Source organism: Mobula hypostoma, chromosome 26 (genome assembly GCF_963921235.1).
Source record: "Mobula hypostoma chromosome 26, sMobHyp1.1, whole genome shotgun sequence".
NCBI lineage: Eukaryota > Metazoa > Chordata > Chondrichthyes > Myliobatiformes > Myliobatidae > Mobula > Mobula hypostoma.
Genome location: NC_086122.1, coordinates 26,835,653 through 26,859,497, shown reverse-complemented (window position 1 = coordinate 26,859,497; position 23,845 = coordinate 26,835,653). Strand labels below are relative to the sequence as shown.

The window sequence follows — 23,845 nt, the reverse complement described above, 5'->3', positions numbered from 1 at the left end:
ATTGATTGGGAAGGGATGAAGGTGGGAAGGACTGAAGGTTTGAAAGCTGCAGAGGTATGTGATGCTGCACTGTTTGACTGCACAGCAGCAGATTGTCGGGGACACAGAGCATACTAAAATACAGACCATGAGGTATTAATGTACGATGGTTTACTACACTTTGCAGAGGTGCTCATTGACCTCACATGAGGGTCATGGGTAATATGAGATCCAAATCTGCCCATGAATCAAAAATAAAGGTTAGAAGCTGGAAATATACAACAGGTCGTCGATGACTTGTTCTGAAAGTCCTGCTCTTCTCTCTACGGATACCGTCTGACCTGCTACATATTTCTAGCGTTCTCTGTTTTCACTTTAGATGATAGCATCTGCAGGTTTTGTTTTTGCTTCTTGACTGCAGCCTACAACCTTCAGGCCTCTGTTCATACCGGGAGGGATGTTCATACACTGGAGTCATTTAGAAACAATTCTCCTGAGTGACGGCCACTACTTACAAATTCAGAGCATCCTGACTGGTATGGGGACTGTACTTCCCTCAATCGCAGGACTCTGCAGAGAGTGGTGCGGACAGCCCAGCGCACCTGTAGATGTGAACTTCCCACTATTCAGGACATTTACAGAGACAGGTGCGTAAAAATGGCCCGAAGGATCATTGGGGACCCAAGTCACCCCAACCACCAACTGTTCCAGCTGCTACCATCCGGGAAACGGTACCGCAGCTTAAAAGCCAGGACCAACAGGCTCCGGGACAGCTTCTTCCACCAGGCCTTCAGACTGATTAATTCATGCAGATGCTATATTGACTGTCCTGTTGTACATACTATTTATTACAAATTACTATGATTGCTCATTGCATAATTAGATGGAGATGTAACATAAAGATTCTTACTCCTCGTGTATGTGAAGGATGTAAGAAATAAAGTCAATTCAGTTTGTGCCTTCCACTCGCAAGTCCAGATGATCAGAATCTGAGAACTCAGCAGGAATTGAATCATCTTATTATTCTTCATTTGCATTCCTTGGTACAGCAAGAGAACTACAGTAACTAATACACCATATGCAGATATACTTTAAGCATGCAAAGTTTAATTGTTAAGTAAACAAAGCCTTAGGCCAGTCAGCTAGTTAATTAGTGTCGGGTCAGTAATTCAGAAAACCAATACAAGACAGAGTTGTACGATTTATAAATGACCATCCTCTATCTGTTACCCTCTCTCTGCAGATCTCTTTAATATCAAAACCAAAAATCTAAATACGATTTTGATTTTTAAAAAAACACAAAACGAAGTTTCTTGACTTTTTACAAAAGTATTTGGAAAGAACATAGTCCGCAAAATTATGCCATTTAATATCTGTACTGACAAAATAAATATTTCTTTTGATTCATGATTTCAATTGAAGCTCAGGTGGTATCCTCAATAATTGCACACTCTGAATTAAAAATGAAGCTGCTAAAATTCATTCTCCAACAACATTCAGAAGAAACAAAGAAAACCGACTGCCGGATAAGGGAAGGCACACTTTCACATGCACCAAGAAAAATCATATTAATGTTCGGAAATTCTCCGCATGGGAATCATGGGAATTCCAGACACGGATGCAGTTGGTTAACTCTGTTCGGCTTATAGGCAGAGGCTGAAGTCCCAGCCTTAAACCTGGAACTCTAAAGCACAAACCACTACTCATAGAGTTAACCTTGAGCATGCAATTGAGAAATATGGAATTTTTAAAATGTTTATAAAGCAGCAGAAATCTTAAGTCTACAGCCATGTAGCCTAAGCACGTTAACTAATGGCTGCTTCATGCACTGAGAGGATTCTATTTTACTATTTTTTTGTTAGTATCTACGGACATAACATTTAAATCTGGTTCTTTCATATATTATATATCACCGCATACCATGTATTGCTTAATGCGAATTAGTTTAAGTATTGCTTTACCATATAACAGGTAGAGAAGAGTGTCTTGGTCATTCAGAATATTGAGCTTTGGGTTAAAAGGAAGGGGATTCCATCATGATCTCTCACTGCATAAATTTGCAACCTTACTCTAGTCACTTAATTAAATTTCTTCCACGTAGGAGAGATGAGGGGTGGATAGAAGCTGCCCAGAAGACAGTGCATTGAAATAAAAGGAATGAATTCAGAGGTGGAGTACAATGCAGAAACCTGATTTTCTGGTACATTTAGCAATACTGAGTGAGAAGAATTTGTAGCTGCTTTTGCTTCACTTATTTATTGTTATTTTTCTTTCTAAGATCTTAATAATTTTCAGCAGATCGATCACTCGCTTACCTCAGATCAGTGAGTGATCAATCTACTGGAAATTATAAAGTTGTCAGAAGGAAAATAACACTCGGGAAGTCGCTTGTGATTCCCACTTCCAGCCAGTCTTTCTGAATCCAACTCAATCACATGGATAGTTAACATGTCAGATGGAGTCTAAATGCTCTCGGCTCCATCAAAACCAGTAGTGGATCCCTAGGCTAAACTGCAGTACTCACCATTGCCTGGAGTGGCAGCTTCATTTTCAATGGCTGCATTAAACAACCTAGAAAGATTCACAGGGGAAAACATCACACTCCAGTGAAACCCTAATATTGTCATTTCTTGCCTACTGCCTCTTACTAGCAGAGCTGTCAAATTGATGGTGACAGTAACAGGAATTCAACGCAATACCAACTATGAAATATTACAAAGGTTATTCTTTCAAGAAAATTTAATGATATCACAGTGTTAAGCCCTGTGGGTTCAAGGTTGTTGGCAGGTGTGCAAATTCCAGTTTAAACAAAATATACCCTGATGGCAATACTCGAAAAACATTACATCATGACCTATTAATTAACACCAGACAGGGAAATTTGCCAGTTATTTCCCCATAAGCACATGCACATCAGATACTGCATTGACGTATCAACAGGACAAAACATCGCTAACCTAGAGCTAATCCTGTAGGCAAATAAAAACACACCAGGGGCTAAATGAAAAAGCCCCTGGAAGTTCACAAGGGAATTCATGGTGTGTGATACACCCTTGCTCATTCAGTGCCGTGCAGGCAGTACGCTAATACCGGATTCAGTGCTGCCCCTAAGCAACATCTTCCGGAAACACAGAAACATGAGCACTGATGACATCCGCCTTACCACTCCATCGTCCCTAAATCACCTATCGTACACCCTTCCTGAAATAATGACACCATCATTCCCAAACCGACCACTTCATCCTTCCTGGTAACCTTCTGAGCCTGAACCAAACTCTGCGCAACCTTGGCCTCATACTTAACCCCCAATGACGCTTAGAGCACGCTATTTCTGAGTCTCACAGGCAATTATTTCCACCTATCGCATAGAATCATAGAGCAATACAGCAGGAAAGCAGGCCCTTCGGCCCTACACATCCATGCTGACCACAGTGCCCGCCAAGTTAGAATATTTTCTCCACGTTTGGCCCATATCCCTCTAAACCCCACCTATCAATGTACTTATCTATAAATGCTTTAAGTGTTGTTGTCGCTCCCACCTCAACCACTTTTTATGGCAGCTCATTCTACTTCTGCATCATCCTTTGCATGAAGAAGTTGCCCTTTTAAAGTTTTCACCTCTCACCATAAGCCTATGGCCTCTAGATTCTAGTTTCCCTTCCCTGGGAAAAATACTGAGTGTGTTCACCCTGTCTATATCCCTCATGATTTTATACACCTCTCCATTATATGATTACTCCTCAACCTCCTACAATCCAAGGGTTAAAATCCTACCCTGCTCCACCTTATAACTCAAGCCCTCGAGTCCCAGCAGAATTCCCATAGATTTTCTCTATACCCTTTTCAATTCAATGATTTTTTTCTAGGATGGCCAAAAACTGTACACAATACTCCAAGTGCAGTCTCACCAATGTCGTGTACAATGGCAGCATAACGTCTAAACTCCTATATGTAGTGTATTTAAAAGTTCAGTAATACTTCAGTAGTTCAGTAATATATAAATATATTGTTTGATCAAGCATTTTTTGTTGTTCACATAATTCATTTCGACTTATCGGTAAAAGTACTTGAATGGCATACATCATTACTTCACCACAACAAATGTGAGAGCCTCACGAAAGTAAAATGAAATAGCATGTTTTCCTAGGTTCCCATGTTTTTCTTTCAACTAATTTCTGAAGTTACAAAACACAACAGTGGTGACTAGTAAGTTTTAAAGCAAACCCAAGACAACTACTAGCTTGTCGAAGCGCGGCAAAGGGAGAGAGATGGTTGAGATAAAAAAAAGGCAGAAAACAGACAAAATTCATGGATTCATAAACAGTGAGTACTGGATCATAATAATAATAAATAAATAAAACAGAAAAGGCTGGCTACATCAGAAAGATAGATGTGTTCAATTGCACAATGGATAACTGACTGATGTATACTGAACAAATTGAGCAGTATTTTGAAACAAATGAAATACCAGTGAGAAACAAGTGCCAGTCTTGCTGAGTGACCCTGGTGGAAAAGAGTACAGTTTGCTTAGATGTTTAACTGCTCTAACAAAACCAGCTAAAATGAGCTTTGTTCTTATTATGAAAGTAATTCAAGAATATTTAGAAACGAAACCATTGTTAATCACAGAACATGTTCGGTTTCATAAGTGGAATCAAAAGGAAGTGGAGTCCATTTCAGCTTGTGGCTTAATTGAAGAAATTGTCTGAGCATTGTCAGTTCAGTTATGGAATTAATGATGCACTGAAAGATCATTTCAGTTGTAGAATCTTACAAGAAAACATTCAAAAACAGCTCCTCACTGAAGCACAACTCAGGTTTAAAAGAGCAGAGAAATCAATGTATCAATGAAAACCGGAGACAGAAACGCAATTGAGTTGCAGTCAGGAACGAAAGTGAATGTTTACAAAATTGCAAAGTCTAAACAGAACAAATTGTGTTATGGTTGCAACAGGGGCTCACATACATCAAGCCAATGCAGGCTTAAAGACGAAATTTGCAGAAAATGCAACAAAGTAGGACAAACACAAACAAATGGACTACAGAGGCAAAAGCAAAAGATAAAATGTCAAGTTGTAGTTTCAAAAAGAGCACTAATCTGCATGCTGTTGATGAAAAATCTGATAACAATAAGAGTGACACAGGACTGAGCAGCCTTAATATTTACCATGTGAAAACTGACAAGAGACAAGCAAACAACGGGAATTCTGCAGATGCTGGAAATTCAAGCAACATACATCAAAGTTGCTGGTGAACGCAGCAGGCCAGGCAGCATCTATAGGAAGAGGCGCAGTCGACGACGGAAGAGACAAGCAATATGGCTTACACTAGAAGTGAAAGGCAAATTAAAATGGAATTTGACACCTGTCTGTTTCAGTCGTTCTACAAAGAGAACTTGAACAACATTTCAAAAATACTGAACTGAAGCCTGCAGGTATCCAACTACAAACTTATAATGGAGAAGAGATAACTCCTGTGGGAATGACATTCGTAACAATGAAATACAACAACTAACAAGCCACATTGAGCTCGTATTTGCAAAAAAAGAACAGGAAGACCAGCATTGTGGGTCCATGATTGGCTGAGACAACTACAAATTGATTGGTGATCCATCCACCATTTGTATGCCACAGAGTCAACTGAAAGCGACTTAAGAAAGGTACTGGATGATGCCACAGTAGTGTTCAAGGATAGTATTGGAAAACTCAAACATATTCAAGAGTAAAATCAAAATGCCACCACCTAAGTTTTACAAAGTCCATCCAGTTCCTTATACATCTGGGATAAAGTAGCCAGTCACCAAGATCTCATGGAGGCTGAAGGAATTCTTTCCAACGTTGAGTAGAGCTCATGGGCAATACCAATGGTCCCAGTAGCCAGGAAGACTGGGTCTGTCAGGATTTGTGGTGATTTTAAGTTCACCATCAACCCAGTACTGCAAGTAGATCAACACCCTCTGCCTTACAAACCTTTCTTGGGGGGAGCACTTCAGCAAAGTGCACTTAGCTAAGGCTTACCTACAGATGGAGATGAAAGATGGATCTGAAGTGTTTCTCATCATACACGCTCATAAAGAGCTTTATCACTATAAATGGCCCATTTTTGGAGTGGCATCTGCACCTGCACACTGACCGAAAGCTGAGGACCAAGTGCTGCAAGACTGCCCAGGTACTCAGTGTTATCTGGATGACATTATTGTTATTGGCAAGGATGTCAAGAAACATCTCCAAAATCTCAAGACAATGTTAAAAAGATTAGAAGAGTATGGGCTCAGAACACAACGCAACAAGTGTAAATTTTTTAAACCAAGCATCACTCTCTGTGGTCACACCATTGAGGCACAAGGTTTAGACAAGTGTGCTGAGAAAATTCAAGCAGTGGTGGATGCCCCAAGGCCAAAAGACATGTCACAGTTGCAGTCCTTTTTCGGATTTGGTTGTCACTATAACAGGTTCCTGACAAACCTGGCCACTGTGCTCCACCCCTTGAACTCATTACTACAGATCAGGATGAGATGGCCATGGACAGAACCATGTGAGGTGGCTTTCAAATAGGTAAAGGAAATGGTGACATCAGACAATGTACTCATACGTAATGATTCACATCATATAATGAAGCTTGCCTGTGTTGCCTTGCCTTATAGTACAGGTGCAAATCATGTCACATGCTATGAGTGATGGAAGTGAACGCCCCATAGGCTTTGCATCACATTCCCTTGCCGCTGCAGATAAAAATTGTGCACACATTGATAGAGAGGCTTTAGTTTGGGGTATAAATCATTTTGACCAGTACTTGTATGGGAGAGAGTTTACCCTCATTACTGATCATCAACCACTCGTGTCCATTTTCAGTCCATAGGAGGGTGTTCCACTAACAACAGCAGCACGAATGCAAAGTTGGACTCTGTTTCTTGGAGGCCATAATTACAAGGTCGAATTTAAGTGGACAACTAATCACGGAAATGCTGATGGATTGTCCTGTTTACCCTCGGAAGAAGAGATAACTGGAAGTTTACACTCCTCTTGACATATTTTCCCTAATGCAAATTGGAAGTCTCCCTATTACAGCAGAAATGATCCAAAGGGAAATGAGAAAAGATCCCACGCTGTGTCAGGTCTACATGGCCATAACAAATGGCTGGACTGTGCAGGAGAATTTTCAGTTCCCATATTTTTACCAGCACCCAGATGAACTTTCCCTGGACAAAGATTGCCTTATATGGGATTGAGAATTGTTGTACCATCCAAGCTGAGAACTAATATGTTGGAGGAGCTACAATCCTGTCATCCAGGCATGGTCAGAATGAAGGTGTTGATTTGAAGCTTTGCCTGGCGGTCTGGTATAGATCAGCAGATTGAGCACCTTGCCATGCACTGTTCATGATGCTAACATATCCCTGGGAACGGCTTGCATTGCCCTGGCAGAGGATTCATGTGGATTTTACCCAACCATTCATGGGCATAAATTTCTTGGTGGTAGTGGATGCAGCTACAATGTGGCATTTCAACGAAAACTTTGGCTAACTTCTATAGATGCGTGGTGAAAAGTGCGCTGACTGGCTGCATTCTGGCCTGGTATGGGAACACCAGTGTCTTTGAGTGAAAAATCCTACAAAAGGTAGTGAATTCAGCCCAGTACATCACGGGTAAAGCCCTCCCAACTATTGAGCACATCAACATAAAACATTGCCATAGAAAAGCAGCATTCATCATCAAAGATCCTCACCACCCAGGCAATGCTCTTTTCTCACTGTTGCCATCAGGCAGAAGGTACAAGAGCCTTTAGACTCGTACCACCAGGTTCAAGAACAGTTACTACCCCTCAATCATCAGGCTCTTGAACAAAAGGGGATAGCTACACTCATTTAAGGACTCTGTTATATTGTTATTTCATGCTCATTATTTATTGCTATTTATTTATATCTGAATTTGCACAGTTTGTTTACAGTTTACAGTTCCTGACGTTTACAGTTAATGTTCTATAGATTTGCTAGGTATGCCCGCAGAAAAAGAATTTCAGGGTTGTATGTGGTGACAAGTATGTACTCTGATAATAAATTTTACTTAATTTTTGAGAAGAGTTCACAATAGCCTCGATATATCAATGTTGCTGTGTTGAGAAGCCTCTTCTCAAGGACTGGTATTCCTGAACACTTAGTCAGTGATAATGCTGCAGAGCAGTTTCAGTCATGCCTGAAAATGAATGGAATAAGAAATATTACATTTACAAACACACAGCTACAAATGGCTTGGTGGAAAGGTTCACCTAGAGCCTAAAGGACGCATGGCAAGTATTGGCAGCAGAGCACACACTGACACCAAATCAGAAGCTCGCCAATTTCATCCTTGTATATCGCTACGCAGCATATTCCACAACCAACAATTCACCAGCTATGCCGTTCCTGAGCAATTCCTCATGCTTGCGCTTGGATCTCTCAAACCCAATCTCAGGACAAGCCAATGAGACAAACTGACGGGGTCCTCAAACAAGGAAATCAATGTCTCACTCCTGGACAAACACTCCTGGTGAGGGACTACAGAGGTGATCAAAAGCGGGTACTTGGAAAGAACAAGGACAGAACTGGACCACTCTCCTCCAATGTGGAGATCGTTTCTCATGTCATCTGGAGACGACACGTTGATCAGTTGAAGAGAACAATACGCTGCATATTTGAGTTGAGATGCATTCTATATTGAGTTGGAGTTCATAGCTAAGAGGGAAGGAGGGTAATCTATTTAATATTTCAGAAATATTTGAATAATATTGTAAATATATTGTTTGATTTAGCATTCTGTTTGTTTACATAATTTATTATGGGTTATATGTAAAAGCACATGAATGGCATACATCATTACACCACCACATCATAAGTGAGCGCCTCACCAAAATAAACAAAGTAGATATGTTTTCACAGGCTCCTGTGCTTTTCGTTCAATTAATTTCATAACACTGTACTCACTGGATTGATAAAGACCAGTCTGCCAAAGGCCTTCTTTACCATCCTGTCTACCTATTACCCACTTTCCTCCTGAGTCCTATGTTCCACACTACTCCCCAGGGCCCAGCCATGCACACTTAAGTCCTACTCTGGTTTGACTTCCCAAAAAGGCAATCCTACACGCTGATCCAAATTAAATGTCATATGCAAGTCCTTGGCCCACATACCTGACTGGCCAAGATACCTCTATAATTTTTGATAACCTTCTTTACTGTCCACAATAGCACCTATTTTAGTATCATGCACAAACTCTCTAACCATGCCTTGTAAATTGTCTGACTTTGTTCTTCCCCAGCTTAGCTGCCATTGAAACCCTCTTCCACAACTTTGATATCTTTAGTACATTCCAGTTCTCTTTCTACCCTCCGCCATCCTAATGACTTCAAAAACTTGTTCATATCTTAAAACCTACCAAATCTAATTCAACATTCACAATATATTTTCTAACCAAAATCGGAGGGGGAGGAGGGAATGTCGACTCAGACCATTAATGGCCTGCATCGGGCATTTTCATGCCTTACAAGGCGCAGATTGGAAGTCTGTGTGGGGCGCCACCCCTCGCACAGACTAGAGCAATGTGTGATTAAGTGCCTTGCTCAAGGGCACAAACACGCTGCTACAGCTGAGGCTCGAACTAGTGACCTTGAGGTAACTAGATGAATGCCTTAACCACTTGGTCACGTGCCCAACACAAACATCAGCTCCCATTTTAGCAACCTTTACATTTGTTCCTGTTTCCAAATCCCTTGTCTTTCTGATTTCCCAAGTTCTATTAACTTTAGATATCTACCTTTCTCCGTTTTCTGCCTCTTGTTCATCCACAAGTGTAATCACTCTGTTGTTGCTGTACATAGTTATAATTCCAAGCCCTAAGTTGTCATGTCTCAACCTCCCACCCTTTCCACCACTTTTTCCTGCTAATATAATATTCGAGAAACTTAGTTCTTGTACCAATCTTCGGTATCCACTCTAATATCTTCACATGATTCAAAGATTCAAAGCCCATTTATTATCAAAGAATATGTAAACTTTGCACCTTAAGGTTTGGCTGCTTACAGGTGGCCAGAAAGCAAGAAACCTAAATAACTCAATTTTAAGAAAAAAGACCAAAAACCACTATGCAGAGAAAGACAGCATTCCGAACCACACTGGGTCCGCAGAGCAGTCAGAGTAGGCCCAAGCCTCGGTCCCAGTTCATCACACCAGCAGCGGGTCAAAAATGCACAGCAGCCTGATCAGTTTACAACCTCAGCGCCCCAGAGAAAGAGTGAACATTCACAGGAGAGCAAGTGAAATCAGCCCTACCCTCACCTCCAGTCTCAACACTTGGGTTTCCAGTCTATCTGTGCTGGCGCTTAAATTGTCCAAGCACTAGGACCCAGACTCCAACACTTGGGCCACCCAGCCCAAAGCCTTTCTAAATCTCACCAAATCGACTCCGTGCTTGGAGCAATTCAACCTCACACCTGGGTTAGGTGAACAGGCATTGAAACTCTTCTACATCAACTCCTCTCCAATACACTCACTCCATCTTTGGCAGCATTACCACCAACTCCGTCTGTGACCCCGGCTCGAACGCGTTGCGCCTCGCTATGCCCCAGCACGACTCATCCCCCAAACCAGCCTCACCTCCAGCTGCCTCCTCACTGTCTGCAGCGATAGTTCACCACAATTTGCTTCAGAAAAGATGCTATAAGTGATGTTTTTAGTCAAATTTCTTGCCTTTCAATCTACCAAAAAGCTGTCGCACCCCTTCAGTAGCACCACCTTAAACCAGAAGAGGCTTTGTCTTAAATATTTGGATGACAATGTTCTTATGAAATGAGTCGGGACATTTCACTGTTCAAGGCACAATGGAAATGGGAACTCATTGTCTGATTTGTAGCAGGGTTTATTGTTTCAATAGGGAACTATAGTGCAAGTCGTTGCCTACAATTAAAGACAACCTGTACAGTTTAGAGTCTGCCTTCACCTCTTGAAGCAGAGATATATGGTGGCTGCAGCAAGTGTTGGCAAGGGTTCTGCAATGGAAAATAGGCAAGTTTCTGGGTGTCAAGATCTCTGAGGACCTAACTTGGTCCCAACATCTCGATGCAGTTATAAAGAAGGCAAGACAGCGACAAAACTTCAGTAGGAATCTGAAGAGATTTGGTATATCAACAAATAGTCCCAAAAACTTCTATAGATGTACCATGGAGAGCATTCTGACAGGCTGCATTACTGTCTGGTATGCGGGGTGGGGGGGGGCGGCTACTGCACAGGACCGAAAGAAGCTGCAGAGGATTGTAAATTTTGTCGGCTCCATCATGAGTACTAGCTTAAAAAAAGTAGCCAGGACATCTTCAAAGAGCGGTGTCTCAGAAAGGCAGAGTCCATTATTAAGGACCTCCAACACCCTTTTCTCACTGTTCCCATACTGGACAGCAATACAGCCAGTTAAAATGCTCTCCGTGGTACTTCTGTAGAAATTTGCAAGTGTCTTTGGTGACATAACAAATCTCCTCAAACTCTAATGAAATATAGCCATAGTCATGTCTTCTTTGTAGCTGCATCAATATGTTGGGTCCAGGGTAGATCCTCAGAGATACTGACACCCAGGAACTTGAAATTGTTCGCTCTTTTTAGTTCTTATCCCTCTATGAGGACTGGTGCGTGTTTCTTCATCTTACCCTTTCCGAAGTCTACAATCAATCCTTAGGTTGTACTGACATTGAGTGCTTGGCTGTTGCTGCAACACCACTCAACTAGCTGATACATCTCACTCCTGTACACCGTCTCATCACCATCCCAAATTCTGCCAACAATAGTTGTGTCATCGGCAAATTTATAGATGGTGTTTGAACTGTGCTTATCCACACGGTTGTCAATGTAGAGAGAATAGGGCAGGGGGCTAAGCTTGTATCCTTGAGGTGCGCCAGTGTTGATCGTCAGTGAAGAGAAGATGTTATGTCCAATACGCACTAACTGTGATTGCCTGATGCTGCAGTTAAGGATCCAGTTGAAGAGAGAAGTACAGAGCCCCAGGTTTTGGAGCTTGTTGATTAGTACCAAGGGCATGATGATGTTGTACGCTGAACTGTAGTCAATAAACAGCAGCCTGACACAGGTATTGCTGTTGTCCAGTGACCCAAGGCTGAGTAGAGAGCCAGTGGGATTGCATCCACTGTAGACCTCTGGCACCCGCCTCAACGCTGAACTCACCCCGTGACTGTGGCCTGCATCCATCGGGCTCCTGGGACAGCTGCTGCATTGGATGATTGACGGTCTTTGCATGGGTCTTTTTTAACGGGTTCTATTGTGTTTCTTTTTTTGGCTGCCTGCAAGAGTATGAATCTCAAGGTTATATTGCTATGCGTACTTTGATAATAAATGCACTTCGAGCTTTGACCTATTGTGGCTGATTCTGGGCATGACCAATTTCTCAAAGCACTCCATCACAGTAGATGTGAGTACAACTGGGCAATAGTCATTGGGGCAGCTCGCCCTGTTCTTCTTGGGTATGATTGTCGCCCTTTTGAAGCAAATGAGAACAATAGTGAAAGATTGAAGAACATTCCCCCTTGTTGGTTGGCACAGGTTTTCAGCACCCTACCAGGTACACCGTTCACCTTCTTGAAATATGTTCTGAAGTCAGGCTCCGTGATGGAGATCACAGGGTCACCAGTTGCTGCAGGGATTCGCACGGGTGTAGTTTTATTCTCCCTTTCAAAGCATGCATAAAAACATTGAGCTCACCTGAGAGTGAAGCATCACAGACATTCATGATGTTAGGTTTTGCCTTGTAGGAAATAATGGCCTGCCAGAGCTGACATGTATTCAATTCTGATTCTAGCTTCAATTGGAATTGTTTTTTTTTGTTCTTAAAATAGTTTTCCTTAGGTCATACCTGGACTTCTTGTATAGTACTGAATCACCAGTTGTTGTGTATTTAATATTTCAGTAATAGTTGAGTAATATTTTAAATATATTGTTTCATTAAGCATTCTTTCTTGTTCACACAATTAATTACGGGTTAAATGTAAAAGTACATGAATGTCATACACCATTATGCCACTGTGTCATAAATGCACACCTCAGTAAAAGTAAGAATGAAGTAGATATGTTATTTGTGTCTCTGTATTTCTCTTTTGATTAGTTTTATGTTTTGGAGTTACAAAACATAACAGTGGTGACAAGGAAATTTTAAATGAACCCGAGATGACTACCTACCTGTTGAAGTGCAGTGAAATGTTCAAGTTTTTAAAAAAGCACAGCATATTTTCTACAAAAGAGGAAAACTGCTGAGTAAAAAAAAATGCAGCACATGATTTCTTCAGAAAAGGAGAGAGATGGTTGAGTTAAAAAAGAGGCAGAAAATGGATGAAATTCATGGATTCATTAACAGAGTTCTGAGTGATAATAATCATAAATTTTAAAAAAGGCAGAAACGGCTGGCTACACAGAAAGATAGATGTGTTCAATTGCACGATTGATAACTGGTTGATGTATCCTAACTGAATGGAACAAAATGTTGAAGCAACTGAAATAGCCAGTGAAAAGCGAGTTCCAGTTTTGCTCAGTGCATTGGGTGGAAAGACATACAGTTTGCTTAGAAGTTTGACTGCTCCACCCTATCTCGCTGAAATGAGCTTTGCTGATATTATGAAAGTAATGCAGGAACATTTAGAACCAAAACTATTGCTGATCGCAGAACACTTTAGATTTCAATGTGGAATCAAAAGGAAGGGGTCCATTTCAGCATAGGTGGCTGAATTGAAGTGATTCTCCAAGCGTTGTCAGTTAATGGTGTACTGACAAATCATTTAGTTTGTGGAATCTTAGAAGAAAGCATTCAAAAACAGCTCCTAACTGAGGCACAACTCACATTTAAAAGAGCAGTTGAAATTGTTGTATCAATGGAAACCGCAGACAAAGGCACAATTGAGTTGCAGTCAAGAATGTAAGTGGTTGCGAACAAAATCACAGCATCTAAACAGAAATTGGCTTGGCCGAACAAACTGTGTTACTTTTGTGACAGGGGCTCACATACACCAGATCAATGCAGGCTTAAAGGCGAAATATGCAAAAAATGCAACAACATAGGACAAGTACAAAGAACATGTCAGGCAGACAAAATAAATGGACTGCACAGGAAGGAGCAAAAGACTAAATATCAAGTTGCAGTTTCAAAAGGAGCACTAATCTGCATGTTGTTGAAGAAGAATCTGACGAGACTGCGTAACCTTGAGATTTACCACATGAAAACTAACAAGAGACAAGTAATATGGCTTACACAAGAAGTAAAGTGGCAAATTAATTAAAATGGGATTGGACATTGGCTCGGCTGTTTCAATGATTCCACTAAATGAGTTTGAGTAACATTTCAAAGATACTGAACTGATGCCTGAAAATATCCAACAAAGAACTTATACTAGAGAAAAGGGAACTCCAGTGGGAATGACATTGTAATAGTGAAATACAGCATCCAACAAGCCACATTGGATTTGTATGTGGTAAAAGCAGCATGCCCAGAATTCTGAGGCTTTGATTGGTTGATTGAAGATCCATCCACAATTTGCATGCACATCCCCTACAATAGAGTCAGCTGAAAGCCATGGCAGTGTTAAGGATGGCATTCGAAAACTAAAACATATCAAGCATATACTAGTGTTAAATGAAGATGCCACACCCATGTTTTACAAAGCCCATCCAGTTCCTTATACCACCTGTGATAAAGCAGCCAGTGAGCTAGATCACATGGAGGCAGAAGGAATTCTTTCCAACACCAGTGGTCCCAGTAGCAAAAAAGAATAGGTCTGTTAGGATCTGTGGTCAAGGTCACCATCAACCCAGTATTGAAAGTAGATCAGTACCCTCTGCACAGGATAGAGGATATATTTGCAAACCTTTCTGTAAGGAAACAATTCAGCAAAGTGGACTTAACTGAGGCCTACCAACAGATGGAGATGGAAGAAGAGACCAAAGTATTTCTCACCATAAACACTCATCTCTATAATGAGTTTATTTTTGGACTGGCATTTGCACTTGCACTCTGCAGAAAGCTATGTACCAGGAGTTGCAAGGCTGTCCAGGCATTCAGTGTTACCTGGATGACATCATTGTTACAGGTAAAAATGACAAGGAGTATCTCCAAAATCTCAAGACAGTGTTAACATTAGAAGATTCTGGTCTCAAAGCATGGCGCAACAAGTGTAAATTCTATAAATCAAGCATCACTTACTGCGGTCACACCATTGAAGCACAAGTTTACACAAGTGTGCTGAGAAAATTCAAGCAGTGGTGGATGCTCCAAGGCCAAATGACAAGTCACAGTTGTGTTCCTGTTTAGGGTTTGTCAATTACTATAACGGGTTCCTGCCAGACCTGGTTACTGTGGTCCTCCCCTTGAACGCTTTATTACTGTTTGGGAAGAAATGGCAATGGACAAAGCAATGTGAGGTGGCTTTCGGAAAGGTACAGGAAATGGTGACGTCAGACACGGTACTCACACATTATAATCCATATCATCCAGTGAAGCTTGCCTGTGATGCTTTGCCTTATGGTATAGATGCAGTCATGTCACATGTTATGAGTGATGGAAGTGAACGCCACATAGCCTTTTCATCACGTTCTCTTACCACTGCAGAGACAAATTATGCACAGATTGACAGAGAGGCCTTGATTCTGGTTTGGGATGTAGTTCGTTTCAACCAGTACTTGCATGTGTGAGAGCTTACCCTCATTGCTAATCATCAGCTACTCGTGTCCATTTTCAATACACAGAAGGGTGTCCCACCAATAGTAGCATGCAGAGATGCTTTCTGTTTCTTGGAGGACACAACTAGAAGAATGCATTCAAGAGGACCACTAATCATGGAAGTGCTAATGGGTTGGCCCATTTACCCTTGGAAAAGGAAATATCTGAAAAATTCACACAAGAGAACACTCCTCTTGACATATTCTCCATAATGTAACTCAAAAGTCTCCCTATTATGGTAGAGGGGATCCAAAGAGAAGCCAGAAAGGACCTCACACTGTCTCAGGTCTACATGGAAACTCAAAATGGATGGAATGTGCAGCAGAAATTCCAGTTCCCCCATTTTGACCAGCACCAGGATGAATTAGCCTTTGATGGAGGTTGCTTTATGTGCAGATTGAGAGTTGTTGTACCAACCAAGCTGAGGTCCAAAGTGTTGGAGGAACTACTTGCAGTCACCTAGGCTTGGTCAAAATGAAAGCACTGGCTCGAAGGTTAATCTGGTGGTCTGGGATAGATCCGCAAATCGAGCTGCTTGCCATGCACCTCTCGGAATGCCAACAAATCCCAAAAGATGCCAAGAGCAGCACCCCTCCACCCCTGGGAATGGCTTGCTTTGCCCTGGCAGAGGATTCATGTCAATTTTGCCAGACTATGGATGATAGTATTCAAGCCCTGTCACAACTGTCAAGCATCCTCTTTGATTCAGTTTTGGTCTGGAATTTCCACTTCGCCCGTGAGGTGGCTCGGCGCAGCTCAAATGCCATCTATAAATTTGCTGATGACACGACTATCGTTGGCAGAATTTCAAACGGTAACAAGGGGGCGTATGGGAGTGAGATACATCAGCAAGCTGAGTGATGTCACAGCAACAACCTTGCGCTCAACATCAGGAAGACCAAAACACTAATTGTGGACTTCAGAAAAGGTAAGATGGGGGAACACACGTCAGTCCTCATAGAGAGATCAGAAGCGGAAAGGGTCTGTAGTTTCAAGTTCCTGGGCGTCAATATCTCTGAGGATGTGTCCTGGGCCCAACATATTGATACAGGAGATACGACAGTGGCTATATTTCATTGGGAGTTTAAGGAGGTTTTGTATGTCACCAAAAACACTTGCATATCTTGACAGAAGTACCCTGGGGAGGATTCTAACTGGCTGCATCGCCATCTGGTATGCTAGGGTGTGGTGGGGGGGGCGGGGAAGCTACAGCACAGGATCAAAATAAGCCGCAGAGAGTTGTGAACTCAGTCAGTCCCATCATGAGCATCAGCCTCCATGGTATCCAGGACACCTTTAGGGAGAAATGCCTCAAAAAGTCAACTTCCACCACTAAGGACCCCCACTTCCCAGGACATGCCCCCAGGACATGATGTGTTCACCTTGCTACCATCAGGAAGGAGGTACAGGTGCCTGAAGGCACACACTCAGGAAGAGAATCCTTCCCTCTGCCGTCCAATTTCTGAATGGACATTGAACCCAGGAAGAACACCTCGCCACTTTTTATTTTTTTTTATTTTTGCACTACCTATTTAATATATATATTCATACTGTAATTCACAGTATTTTTCTCTATTATTATGTACTGCATTGTACTGCTGCCACAAAGACAAGAAATTTCACGACATATGCCGGGGATATTAAACCTGATTCTGACTCTAATTTTGATTCTGATTCTGAGATGGACTTCCGGAGATCGTACCTAGGCCTCGTGTGACTTTCTTGGTCACCAGACTTGAATGCCTCTGAGCAGCAGATTTCAGATCTCACGATTCATCTGGGTCTTCTGACTGGGGAAGATGCTCAGTGATTTAGTGGGGACATACTTGTCTACAGCTGTTTTAAGAAAGTCCGTCACAACCATGGTGTATTCATTCAGATCCCTAGATGAGGCCTTAAACATGACTCAGCCCACTGACTCGAAGCAATCACGTAGCCACTCATCTGCCTCCCGCAACCAGCTTGTTGTTGTCCCAATCTCTGAAGCTTTGCCCTTTAGCCTCTACCTGAACACAGGGAAAGGACAGCCAAGGGATCCAATTTACCAAAATAAAGTCTCGGTATGGAATGGTAGGCATTCCTTATCTTAGTCTAACAGTGGTGTAGTATGTTGTTGGGATCTCAGGTGCTACAGGCTATACACTGATGGTAATTGGATAGGGTTTTCTTCAGACAAACCTGGTTGAAGTCTCCAACTATGATTTGAAATACACCAGGATGGACTGTTCCTTGTTTGGAGACGGCATCATGCAGTATCGTGAGCACTTGATTATAGCCGGCCGCTGGTGGTATGCAAAACTGTGGTCAGAATTTGATGGCATTTGACCATTAGGTGTTCCAAGTAGGGTGAACACGAGTTCGACAAAATCGCCACATCAGAGCACCGAATGAGAGTTTGTCATAAAACACACACCTCCTCTTTTTCCCTTTTTCGAATCAGCAGTTCGATCCATTCTGTAAACCGAGAAGCTTTCAGGTCTGATCACTAACTCTGGCTTGTCTCAGTCAAACATAGAATACAACAGTCTCTCATCTCTCTCCAATACCTCAGATATCTTGCCCTCAGGTCCTCAATTTTGTTCTCCACTGACTGCACATTTGCCGAGAAATGCTGGGTAGAGGGGGCCTCGTCCCTCTGTGTTCCAGCCTGGCTTGTAGTCCACCCCACCCCACCCCCCCACCTCTTTTTTGGCCATGGAGATGGACCTTTGCCCTCTTAAAGGTGCTGGGTCTGCCTAGTCCACTGAGTCCATCAACTGATCGTGAGATATGAAGATCATCAAGTTGATTTAGGATTTGTCAGGATTTGCATATGACAGATCACTTAAAGACTGTCCGTTCTAATATGTTGGCCACCACACCAGAATGTTGGAGATGACGTCCTGATCTCTCACTCTATCTCACGTTATCTAGTCATTGTCCTTCCACATTCTCTACCTGCACTGCACTTTCTCTTTGCATAAAAGCCAAAGCTTATCACTTTATCTCAGTACATGTGACAATAATAAACCATTTATCAGCTTCATCACTGCAGACTCTGTGCTCAAGCCTGAAGGAATGTCTGTTAGGTACAGCTTCACAAGGAACCCGATGACTGAGTAGCATGCTGCCATCGTGGTTGTAGGCTAGAGTAAGCAAAGGGACCATGGAATGTCACAGCAGTCCAGCAATCTATTCTCCTAAAGTATCGCTACAAGTTAAAGGCAGAGGCTCCATAAAGTTACCTTCTTTCAGAAAGTCATGGTTTGACTCTTACCCCGACCAATATATTGATACAGTGTTGTCTTTGCTACCCCCCTCACCATCCCACCCCAGAAGTGGTCGACAGGGAACTCGCCTGGGCTGCTGCAACTCAAGTCTAGAGGGGCTCCTTGACAGCGAGGCTTTCGAGGCCCAAAGTCTTTGCCCCCTCCCAGAGCAACGGTGGACCTGAGGTCACTCTGCTTACCAGTATCTACAACAGGTAGACACTTGAAAGGGGGGCACAATGACAATGCTCAAAGGTAGTTGACCTTTGCAAAGATATGACATGACTGGATTTATCATTTTGATTTATTATGTGATAGCTTTCATTTTTGTGTTGGCCAATTAAACAACATTGAGTCGTGGTAGCTTTTATTTTTGAGGATGGACAAGTACCATGACTGTGTAGTAGAAAACTGACTACAAAGTTTGCCACCCTACCCTACAGAGATCTGACATGGCAGAAGTGACTGGGGTCTATTCTATCACATTTGGTCTAGATTTAAGGTTTTCATCATATGCAAGTTGCCCGCATGTGCAAGTACAAGCCCACGAGCCAAGACATCGACAGAAGGGCCTGGTCACCCAATATCCAAACTTGGATTACAGTCTATATCCCATACTTGAGGTTCAAATGCTGCCAGCAATGCAGACTGACAAAGAACATGCCCGCGGTGAGATAGTCAGGATTCACTGCCGATGGCCACAAGCAAAGATGGACAATGGAAGTCTCTTTCATCTCCAGTATATGGTTCCCACAAAACAATTACGTGTGTAGTCAGTGGTGGGGCTTAAGGAAAGCTGGATAGGTTGGAATGGGTCAGTCCCATTCAAGGCATGCTGTGGCAGGCTTCATCAGAGTGAGGGCCTGTGGACAGCAGGCAGGTATTGCACGTAACTGGACTCCACTTCTCATATCTATAGTTCTTTAAGCATTAGTACATAAAAAGCAAAGGAAACTTGGATGAAAAGAGAGAATCTAACAAAAGTAAGACTTAAAATTTCTGCATTTTAATCAAAATATTATTTGGTGGCAATATTATTTAAAAGCAAGAAGAAAATTACCACATATTCTTTTCTAATCTCTTGTCATTAATTCAAGAGGTTATGGGAGAGAGTGCCAGCTTTTTTTTTTAATTGCTAATTTTAGCTCTGTGTTATTCATTTATATTACTGCTCTTAAGCCATTCAAAGAGAGTTTTACACATTTGACTTTTGGCACTTTACAAATTAATGTATTCTATATTTGGTCTACTGAAACTGCATGTCCAGATTGCAAGGTGACCTTTACCAGCCAGAACTGTGCTAGCCTTACGTGCCTCATTTAAGCATGTACCAGAACCAGAGATCTGAAAACAGCTCTTCAATGCTTTGAGCAGTAAACTGCAGATTTCACAAGATTATTTTGAACGAATGTAAAAGCCGTAAGTTACCGCAGTAAGATCCTATCAAGAACTTTGATGCTGACCACAGCGTTCTTGGATACAATTCCGACCAAATCTGAAATCTAATGTTGCTCATCCCGAAAATAATATTTAACAAGAATGAACAGTGCAAGAAGATCTTGCTTTTCCATAAGTTTGCCTTGGGAAAAGTCAATTTTAGATGTCTAGAAGACATCAAGAGATATGTTGGAAAAATGGATTATAGAAGATGAGCTATTATTTTGTTGAGTAGCAAGGCAAGCATGAAGAGCTGAAAGGCTTACGCCAGCATCCATTCCTTTTATTCAACTATTCACGTTGAATTCTTACAATTACACATTGTATTCATGTTGAAGTGTTTCCTTGTCAACAGCCGAAGTTGAGTTTAAGTAAACTACCCATTCTGCTTGTATGAAGAAATATGAATATTGATGTCTGGTACTCACTTGGTAGCAAGAAGCATATTTTTTCGGGCATGAAGCTCAGCTGGGTCTGAATGTTGTCGGGTCAAGAACTCTGCTGCTGCCTTTGCTGGGAACTCAGTCTCACAAACGTACCCAAAGTCCCTGGCCAAGTGCACAGCCTCACCTGCAGAAACCAAAACAGAACTAGAGTGAGTGAAGTTGCTTAGTATCAGAGGAGAGCAACCAAATGTAGCAGGTATTAAATCAAGGAAATATAACAAGTAGTTGCCCTACCTCGTGATTCATGCAGACTGGTAGGATATTAATTTTCTTTCAAAGCACTCAACCTGTCCAGTACTAAGTCAGGACTTAGTGCCAATATTTCCGGGCACAAATTCTGCAGCATTTTCGTACCAAGTGTCTAGATCTTCGCTCAATACTCCAGCTCTTTCAGGTCCACATTTTTCCACTTACCAGTTTCTCTACCTCCTCCTCCACTAACATTTTAAGTTCAAAGACCTGATGCTTGTTGTCATTTTTCATTGCTTTTCCCAAAAATCTACTTTCCTCATCTCTATGTGTTCATCCTAGCTCACAGTTTCTACACATCAGTGGTATTTTCCACTCTTCTCCTAGATCTCTTCCCAAACACTGAGACACCTTTCCCATTTTAAGAACCTCCTCAAAATCTATATCATGAATTTTGGCTTCGGTAATCTTCCCGAATGCTTTCCTAATTCCTCCATCCCCTTTTCCCCCTTGAAATATTTTGATATATATAATATGAAGTCAGAATTGCTCTTCTTATAAACAAGATGATTCACTCTAGCCTTAACTGCACTGCCAGCCTGTAGAATTTTCAAAGTACGTTATAGGAAATCCCAGCCTTGAACTTGCCCTTGCAAGTGCATTTGGTGGCAACACTTATGTTGTCACAAATATTTGCCCTAAAATGGCGGATTCTAACAATACCACAGAGTTACAGAAAAGCAAAAAAAAAGATTGTTCATGTTAAGAAAGAGAAAACAATATTTCTAATTAGCTTTGAACCTGTATAAAGTTCAGACTTATTTTACATGACCTGAAAGGCACATTGCTGTGAAGTTTTCCTTTCACCAGCGGAACGAAAACACATTTCCAAGTTCTGGAATTTTAACATGCCTTTTTCGGTATCTGAGCTAGGGAAACTAGGAATTTTATACTCAAAGAGGCCTTAAGAGCTGAGCCCCATTTAATAAAGATTAATTTGCCTCCATTAGACCTTGTGGAAGAAAAGTTATTGAATACCAGTTGCTTTTCATATAGCAAGAGCAATTTATTCTCAATAAAATAAACAAAATGAAAAGCTATTCACAAAAGTCTGTCTTGCCTAAATGGATTGTGGGCACAACATTTTAAAAATAATTGTACATTTAGCAATAAATGAGGGATTTAAACTCAGAATCTGAAACAGGTATATTATCACTAACATACGAGGGGGTGATTGATAAGTTTGTGGCCTGAGGTAGAAGGAGTCAATTTTAGAAAACCTAGCACATTTATTTTTCCTACATTTACACACTTAGTCCAGCAGTCGTGGAGCATACGGATCCCTTCTTTGTAGAAGTCGGCATCTTGGACCTCCAGAAAGTGGTCCACAGCAGGGGTGATTGATAAGTTCGTGGCCTACAGTAGAAGGAAATGAGTTATTAATTTCAAACTTTCTGCATATTCACTCAAAGAGTTGAACTGCACGTCCATGTAATGAGAGCTGTATAACTCATCTCCTTCTACCTTAGGCCACGAGCTTATCAATCACCCCTCATATGTCATGACTTTTGTTTGTGGCAGAGCTACAGTGCAAGATAATGAAAAAAATTACTATAATTACAATAAGAAATAAAATTAATCAGTAGTGCGAAAGAGGAAAGTGAGGTCGCTTTCAGAAATGTGATTGCAGAGGGGAAAAAGTTGCTCCTAAAATGTTTAGTGAGGGTCTTCCGGCTCCTGTACATCTTCCCTGAGGAGAGGGCACGCCCTGGAAGGTAAGGGCATGGATTCCCCGAATAATGGATGCTACCTTTCGAAGATGCCCTTGATGATGGAGGTTTATGCCCATGATGGAGATGGCCGAGCTTATAACTCTCTGAAGCCTCTTTCGATCCTGTGCACTGGGATCTCCGTACCAGGCAGTGATGCAACCGGTCAGAATGCTCTCCATCATTACTTGCACTACCATCATCATCAAACTTAAACTATCAACAAAAGTTTCCCATGCAGAATCTATTACATGTTTTCCTGTTGCATGGTGTAAAGGAACTTGGGTCCAGGAAGTGACAATAAGCCCTCTGGAGTTTTATCCCAACATGCCATATATCATTTCAATCACTTGGTTAGATGTGGAGTAACCTCAGTTTGGAGAAAGTACGTTAATGGCAATGAAATTGAAGCTAAGGAAACTGAGAAATTTACGCTCAAGAAAGGAAGCCTTGAGTGTGCCTTTCACAAATCTTCAGGATTCCATGAGTTTACACATCTGGAACACGAATAAACCACTTGACATCTCTGCACATTACAGAAAAAAGAGAGGACAAACAGACCTTTTTTGTGAACCAAATTCACTCAAAGCATTGTGAAAACAAAGAAATGGCGTGCACGGACCCAAAACATGCTGGATTGTTTTTTGCCATAAAAGATTGAGGGAGTAAGGTATAAAATTATATTTTCAAAACTTTGGGATGGCAAATGATCTTTACATTATCTAATATATGCATTTTTGATGTAAGGGTCAATTCACTCCCTTAGTCCTATCCACACTTGGCCTTTCCTTCTCCCTCTCTTGCCCATGACAAGTTTCTGCTTATATCCTTGTGGGACTACCTACCCCAGGGTTTTGTGAATGAAGCAATATGAACTCGCTACTGAATTGAAAGTGAACACCAATTACAATGACAAAATGTCGCTTAAAAAAAGAAACAAAAACATAGATGCTGGAAATCTGAAATAAAAATAGAAAATTCTGGAAAGCAGGTCAGGCAGCATCTGCGAAAAGAGAAGCAGTTAACGTTTCATGTCCAGGATT

The 23,845-nt window shown here is 41.6% G+C and overlaps 1 protein-coding gene across 1 annotated transcript in view; it reads right to left on the bottom strand.

The window, feature by feature from the left end:
• LOC134338160 (transcription factor AP-2-beta-like) overlaps positions 1 to 23,845 on the bottom strand; it is a 111,834-nt gene that overhangs the window by 5,200 nt on the left and 82,789 nt on the right. Inside the window, exon 7 of the mRNA XM_063033757.1 lies at positions 20,827 to 20,968. Coding sequence (XP_062889827.1) covers positions 20,827 to 20,968 — 142 coding nt within the window. The remainder of the gene's footprint in view (positions 1 to 20,826; positions 20,969 to 23,845) is intronic.